We start from the raw sequence: 7,944 nt of genomic DNA, 5'->3' as shown, positions 1-7,944 counted from the left end.
TGCCTGCTTTTATGAACAACACTATACTGTGTGATTACTATAGCTCTATTACTACATACAGTTTAAAATCAGAAAGTATGATGTCTCCAGCTTTGTTCTTTCTCAGGATTGCTTTGGCTATTCACAATCTTTTCACCTCCTTTGTTAAATATATTTCTAAGAATTTTATTGTGTTTGATGTTATTAATGGATTTTTAATTTCTTTTTCAGGTAATTTGTTGTTATTGTATAGAAACACTACTGATATCAGGATGTTGATATTGTATCTTGCAAATTTCCTGAATTTGTTAATTACATCTAAAAGTTTTTTGGTGGAATGTTTAGGATTTTCCATATATAAAATCATGTCATCTGCAAATAGAACTTATTTTTTCCTTTCTTTTTTTTGTTTTTTTTTTGTTTGTTTGTTTGTTTTGTTTTTTTACTTTTTCCTTTTTGATTTAGAAAACTTTTAGATTTTTTTTCCCTTGCCTGATTGCACTGAGTCGGTGTGGTAAGAGTGGGCATCCTTGTCTTGTTCCTGATATTAGAGGAAAAGCTGTTAAGCTTTTGTCATTCAGTATGAAATATGGGTGCTTATCCAGTATGGCTTTTATTATTATGTTGAGGTATGTTTCTTTATCTAGTTTGTTGAGGGCGTTTATCGTGAATGGATGTTGAATTCTGTCAATTGCTTTTTATGAATCTACTGAGATTATCATATGATTTTTATCTTTTATTCTATTAAAGATGTTATTTATTATTATTATTATTATCATTATTATGTTCTTCTTCTTGTTATTATTATTTTTTTTATTGATTTGTATATATTGAAACATCCCTGTATCACAAGGATGAATCCTGCCTGATCATATTATATGGTACTTTTATTGTGATTTGAATTTTGTTTGCTAATATTTATTGTGAATTTTTCATCTATGTTCAGAGAAGATATTGGTCTGTGGTTTTTTGTTTTTTGTTTTTTTTTTTTTGTTTTGTTTTTACTTGTAGTGTCTTTATCTGGCTTTGGTATCAGGACAATGCTGGCCATGTAAAATGAATTTGGGAGTGTTCCTTCCTCTTCAGTTTTTTCGAAGAGTTTGATAAGGATTGATGTTAATGCTTCTTTAATTTTTTTTTTAGCTTTTTCAAATCATTTTAATAACCTAGCAGTGATTCAAAATAGGAAAAGAGAATTCAAACTTGTTCCCTTAAGAGGGAGGCTACCATGACTGCTCTGCACAAGCACGACCAAGGGAAACGATGAAACCGGATTCCAAACAGCAAGGGTGGTAAGAAGGCTTCAAGGCTCATAGTTTGAAGAGTTTGGTTTCGGAAAGTCTCTGAGGGGCAGCAGAAGAAACGTGAAGCTTAAGGGACCCTCAGAGGACAGGGCGCGGTTGCTGGGTCATGAGCACCTTGAAGCATTTCTTGACGGTGATTCGGTGTTGAGAATATTTGTCATCTGGGGAGAACAGAGCAGGATGCGCTGAGCAGGTCTGTTGTCTCATAGGGTCAAGCTTCTTCAGAGTATAGACTTGGTCTCCCTGCTCATTGAGGTAATACTGGAGAAACATGACAACGCTGAAAGGAGATGTTCCCAATGCTTCTTTAATGTTTGGTAGAATTCAACCAATATAATTATCTGGTGCTGGTCTTCTTGTCATTGAGAGGTCTTTGATTAATGATTCAGTGTCTTTACTCATTCTTGGTGTGTTCATATTTTCTATTTCTTCATGATTCAGTCTTTATAGGTTATATGTTTCTATGAATTTATATATTTCTTTTTGGTTTCCAATTATTGCCATATAATTGTTCACAGTAATCTTTTACGATATTTGTATAGTTGTGGTGTCAGTTATGTCTCATTTTTCATTTCTGATTTCATTTAATTGTTTTTTTCTGTTTGAGTAGAGTTAACACAATGTTCTATTAATTTCTAGTGTACAACATAGTAATTCAATTTCTCTATATGTTATGCTATGCTCACCACAAATGTCGCTACCATGTTTTTTTTAAATCACTTAAAAAAGAAAAGATTATTTATTTATTTGAGAGAGAGAGAGCAGAAGCCAGGAGGGAGGGGCAGAGGGAGAGAGGGAGGGAGATTCCCTGCTAGGAAGGGATCCAATGCTGGTCTCAGTCCCAGGACCCTGAGATCATGATCTGAGGTGAAGACAGAGGCTTAACTGATCGAGTCACTTTGGTGCCCCTGTAGTTTTCATGTTTAACTATACAATGCATAAAATTCCATTTTCCCTATGCTGTGGCTTTTATTTCCATGACTTATTTGTTCCATAGCTAGAAGTTTATATCTTCCACTCCCCTTCATATGTTTTCGCCCATCCCTTCACTCCTACTGCCCTGGCAGCCATCAGGTTATTCTCTGTATTTATAGGTCTAATTCTGCATGTTTTCTGTTTATTCATTTGAGTTTTTTAGATCCCATATTTGTCTTTCTCAGTATGACTTAATTGACTGGGCATATTACCATCCAGGTCCATCCATTTTGTTGTATATGGCAGGATCTCATCCTTTTTAAGGCTGCATAAAATTCCATTTTCTTTCTTTCTTCCTCCCTCCCTTTCTTTCTTCTTCCCTCCCTTCCTTCCTTCTTCTCTTCTTTCCTCCCTCCCTCCCTCCCTCTCTTTCTTTCTTCCTTCCCTCCTTTCTCCCTTCCTTTCTTTTATGTTGTGTTAGTCACCATGCAGTACATCATTAGTTTTGATGTAGTGTTCCATGATGCACTGTTTGTGTATAACACCCGTTGTCCTCCTTAATACCCATCACCATCCCCTCACCCTCCTCTCCTCTAAAACCCTCAGTTTGTTCCATTTTCTATTTTTTTCCCTATCCGTTTGTCTCCTGATAGAAATGTAGGTTGCTTTCATATCTTGGCTATTGTCAATAGTGCTGCAATAAATATAGGGATATATATGTCTGTTCAAAATTAGCATTTTCATTTTCTTGGGCAAATTGTCGTGAAATTACTGGGTCATATGGTATTTCTGTTTTTAATTTTTTGTGGAACCTCCATATTGTTTTCCACAGTGTCTATAGCAGCGTGCACTCTCACCAACACTGCACAAGAATTCCTTTTTCTTTTTTTTCACATCCTTGCCAACACTTGGTATTGCTTGTGGTTTTGATTATAGCAATTCTGACAAGTATAAGATGATATGTCATTGTTATTTTGATTTGCATTTCCCTGATGATGAGTGATGTTGAGCATCTTTTCATGATCTTTGGTCATCTGTATTTCTTCTTTGAAAAACTCCTTTTCAAGTCTTTTGCCCATTTTGAAACTGGAATTTTTTTAAGTGTTGAGTTATAGAAGTTCAATATGTATTTTAGATATTAACTGTTTATTGGATATGTATCTTGGAAATATCTTCTCTTATTCTATAGGTTGTCTTTTTGTTTTGTTTATAGTTTACTTTGCTGTACAAAAGCTCTTTATTTTGATGTAGTCCCAAAAGTTTGTTTTTGCTTTTGTTTCCCTTGCCCTAGGGAACATATCTAAAACATATCTAAAAAAATGTTGATATGACTGATATCAGAGAAATTACTGCCTGTGTTCTTTTCTAGGATTTTTATGGGTTCAGGTCTCATATCTAGGTCTTTAAGCCATTCTGAGTTTATTTTTGTGTATGGTTTTAGAAGGTGGTCCATTTTTATTCTTTTATATAGCTGTCCTGTTTTCCTATACCATTTATTAAAGAGACTGTCTTTTCCCCATTTTGTAGTCTTGCCTCCTTTGTCATAGATTAATTGAGCTAATGAGTATAGGTCTAATTCTGAGCTCTCTTCTGTTCCACTGATCTTTTTGTGACAGTACCATAATGTTTTGATTATGGAAATCTGGTATGGTGATATCTCCAGCTTTGTTTTTCTTTCTCAAGATTGCTATGTCTATTTGAGATATTTTGTGACCAAGAAAAAAAGAGAAAGGACCCAAATAAACAAAAACAGAAATGGAAGAGAAGTACAACTGATACCACATAAATACAAAGTATTCTAAGAGAATACTGTGAAAAATAATATGCCAACAAATTGGACAACCTAGAAGAAATGGATAAAATCCTAGGAACATATAATCTTCCAAAACTGGATCAGGAAGGAATAGAAGATCATTTCTGATTTTATTTGAATCTTCTTCTCTTTTCTTCTAGTGTAGCCGAAGATTTATTTAGTTTTTTTTTTTTGTTGTTGTTCTTGTTTTTTTTTTTTTTTTTAAAGATTTTATTTATTTTACAGAGAGAGATCACAAGGAGACAGAGAGACAGGCAGAAAGAGAGAGGGAAGCAGGCTCCCTGCTGAGCAGACAGCCTGATGCGGGGCTCTATCCCAGGACCCGAGATCATGACCTGAGCTGAAGGCAGAGGCTTTAACCCACTGAGCCACCCAGGTGCCCCAAGATTTATTTATTTTAGAGAGAGAGCATGGGGTAGGGGCAAAGGCAGAGGGGACGGAGGTCTGAAGCAGGCTCTGCATTGAGTACAGAACCTGATGCGGGGCTCCATCTCATGACCCTAATCATGACCTATGCCAAAACCCAAATCTGGATGCTCTACCAACTGTGCCAGCCAGGCGCCCCTCTCTTCAGATCTAGTAGTATTTGCTTAATATATTTCGGTGCTCTCGTGTTGGATGCATATATGTATTTATGATTGTTATATCTTCTTGATCAGTAGATTCTTGCATCATTCTATGATGGCCTTCTTTGTCTTTTGTTACTATTTTTGGCTTAAAGTCTCTTTTGTCTAATGTAAGTAAAGCTACTCCTGCTCTCTTTTGGTTTCCACTTGCATGGAATATCTTTTTCCATCCATTCACTTTTAGCCTATGTGTATTAAAGCTGAGGTGAGTCTTTTGTAGGAAGCATATATGTGGGTCTTATATATTTTATCTGTTCAGCCACTCTGTGTTTTGTTCCTGGAAGAATTCAGTGCATTTTCATTTACAGTAATTATTGATAGGTAAAGACTTACTTATGCCATCTCATTGTTTCCTAGCTGTTTTATAGTTCCCTTATACTTTTCTTTTTCTTTGACTTCCTTCCTTTCTGAATTGATGATTTTCTATAGTGGAAGCTTTTTTTTTTTTTTAAGATTTTTATTTATTTATTTGATAGACAGAGAGAGATCACAAGTAGGCAGAGAGGCAGGCAGAGAGAGAGGGGGAAGCAGGCTCCCCGCTGAGCAGAGAGTCCGATGTGGGGCTTGATCCCAGGACCCTGAGATCATGACCTGAGCCGAAGGCAGAGGCTTAAACCACTGAGCCACCCAGGCGCCCCAATAGTGGAAGCTTTGATTCTCTTTTATGTATCATAGGTTCTCTTTTATCTATCATAGGTTTCTGCTTTTTGGTTACCATGAGGCTTACAAGAAACTTCTATATGTATAGCAGTCTATTTCATACTGATAACAATTAAACTTCAATCACATGTGAAAACTCTACACTTTTGCTCCCCTTTTGTATTTTTAATGTCACAGTTTACTTCTTTTTATATTGTGTATCCATTAATAAATCATTGAAGGTGTAGTTTTTAATTTCATTTGATTTTTTTTTCAGTGTTCCAAAATTCATGGTTTATGCACCATACCCAGTGCTCCAGGCAATACGTAGCTCTAGTTATTTTTAAAAACTTTGCTCCTTTAACTGTTAAACTAGAGTTAAATGGTTAACATACCAGTGTTGCATATTTATGTGATTTCATGTTACTAATTATCAAACATTCACTTAAGTTTCAAGTACTACTTTCAGCATTTCTTGAAAGGCAGTTCTAGTGGTAGTGAGCTCCATCAGCTTTCGTTTTTTTAGGCTAAGTCTTCATTTTGCCTTCCTTTTTGAAGGCAACTTTGCCAGGTTAAGGTATTCTTGGTTGGTAGTTTCTTTCTCTTAGGATTTTAAATATATCATCCCATTCTCTCTTTGCCTGAAACGTCCCTGCTCAGGAATCTGCTGTAGACTCATGTGGCTTACACTGTATGATAGTTTTTTCCTCTTGTTGCTTTTGAAATTTCTTTCTTTGTCTTTGATTTAGTGAGTTACATTATATTGCATCTTGTAGATCATTTTGGGTTGAAATTTTATGGTGACTTATTATTACCTTCATTAACTTGGATCTCCAAATCTCTCCCCAAGGTTTGGGAAGTTCTCAGCCATTATTTCTTTAACTAAGCTCTTTACCACATTTTTCTCTCCTCCTTCTGGGACTCCAGTGATCCTTATGTTGTTTTTTGTTTTGTTTTGTTTTGATGGTGCCCCATAATTTTCATAGATTTTCTTTATTCTTTTTCATTCTTTTTCCTTTTTGCTCCCCTATTTGGATAATTTCAGTTAATCTCTCTTTTATGTCACTGATTCCTTATGCTGCTTTGTCAAGTTGATATTGTAGCTCTCTATTGAACTATTCAGTTACTGTATTCTTCAGGTCCAAAATTTCTGTTTGGTGTTTTAAAAAAATGTTTTCTCTTTTTTGAGCTTTCCTTTTTTTTCTTGTATTGTCTTCCCAATTTTGTTGTTTATATGTGTTTTTTAATAGTTTCCTGAACATCCTTAGAACAACTGTTTTGAATTATTTGTTGTGCAATTCTTGGATCTCCATTTCTTTGGGACCGGTTCCAGGAGATTTACTCTATTCCTCATGTTTTCCTAATTTTTTGTGATTCCAATAGCCTTTTGAAGTAGTCACCTGAACTTTATGGCCTGACTTGGGTAATATAAGACTTTGACCTCAGAGGGGGGCATGCTGATGCAGGGCACCAAGTGTGGGGTGTGGGTGGCATGGTTCTCTTTGGCTAAGGCCACGAGGGTCCACAGCATTGACAACACTGTTGTCCTTGGTAAGCCTTGAAGGAATCCATAGTGGTTTCAAGGGCACCTGGGGTCCTCAGTGACACTTCCTGGTACAATGGTTAGGGACCAGGCATGTAGTGGTGGTGGCCAGAACTTGTGGTGGCATACTTGGCTGCAGAGTCCAGCTGCAGGTGCCTGTGTCATGTCATGTGTCATTTGGGCATGTCATGCAGTGGTGAGGTCATGGAAGGCAGCAAAGGACAGGCCCAGCTACAGGCTCACTGGCATGCACTACTGTGGCTGTTGGGTATTACCATGGGTGTACAGCAATGTAGACTCTTGACAGGATTCAAACCTGGGATGTGTGGGTGCACAGCTGGTGGGGCTAGTGACAGAAGACAGGGCCTAGTCCAGGCCCACAAGCAATTACAGAATCCCTGGCTGTTGGTGTGCTCCCCTATGCCTCCACAATCGTACTCCAAGGACTGAAAATGTCAGCAGAGGCCAGTGACAGTTATCAGGCTTGTCAGGGTTACAGTGTGTGATGGGCTGTCCCTAAGTGCACACATGTTGGTGGGGTCAGTGTCGGGGGTCTAGACTGGCATCTTACACTTGTGCAACAAAAGAGTCCTGGGCTGCCTGCTGGTGTGGTTTCCAGGCTCTTTTCACAGCCAGAGAGGGGAATTAATGGGAAGAGACCTTAATTCCATTGAGGCTATTGATTTTTTTCACTGGCTAAACCTGCCTGGCTTCACTGCAGTGGGTCCTGCTATGTGGCTGCTATTAGTAGCTACTGTGTTTCTTCTTGTTCCTAGTCATCTCTGTATATCTTACTTTTGTTGGTCTCTGGGTGGGGTAAAACTGAATCGGGACCTTTGTGTAGTACCCTGAAAGCCTGGAGAAGCTGGTCACTCACTCTGCTTTTCCTTTTTTGGTAAGTGGAACTCTCTCTGGCTGGGGCCCTTGGCACTGAGCAGTTCCAACTTGAGGGGTGAGATGATGCAGGCAAAATGAAACGTTCTTCTTTTCTTGTGTAATTATTCTCAAGTGTTTTTGCTTTACTGTGTTACTAAAATTTCTTAAGAGGACTCCTGAGCTCTCCCAGAGCCATTTTTATTCATGGATAGCTTTCTGATTATTGATCTTTGTGAAGGGATGGAGGTC

The 7,944-nt window shown here is 37.6% G+C and overlaps 1 protein-coding gene across 1 annotated transcript; it reads right to left on the bottom strand.

Annotated features, from left to right (window-relative positions):
- Nucleotides 1–1,111: 1,111 nt before the first annotated feature.
- Nucleotides 1,112–1,574, bottom strand: LOC131838133 (H/ACA ribonucleoprotein complex subunit 3-like). The gene has a single exon (XM_059183854.1). It carries the CDS (start codon nucleotides 1,554–1,556, stop codon nucleotides 1,362–1,364), a length of 195 nt encoding a protein of 64 aa, XP_059039837.1. The 5' UTR covers nucleotides 1,557–1,574; the 3' UTR covers nucleotides 1,112–1,361.
- Between the last annotated feature and the right edge of the window lie 6,370 nt (nucleotides 1,575–7,944).

Source organism: Mustela lutreola, chromosome 8, assembly GCF_030435805.1.
Source record: "Mustela lutreola isolate mMusLut2 chromosome 8, mMusLut2.pri, whole genome shotgun sequence".
Taxonomy (NCBI): Eukaryota; Metazoa; Chordata; class Mammalia; order Carnivora; family Mustelidae; genus Mustela; species Mustela lutreola.
Note: the sequence above shows the minus strand (reverse complement) of the source record. Positions and strands in the feature narration are given on the sequence as shown.

What these genes read in the sequence shown, in the direction of transcription:
- LOC131838133 (XM_059183854.1), bottom strand. Translation starts at nt 1,556, where the DNA reads ATGTTTCTCCAGTATTACCTCAATGAGCAGGGAGACCAAGTCTATACT.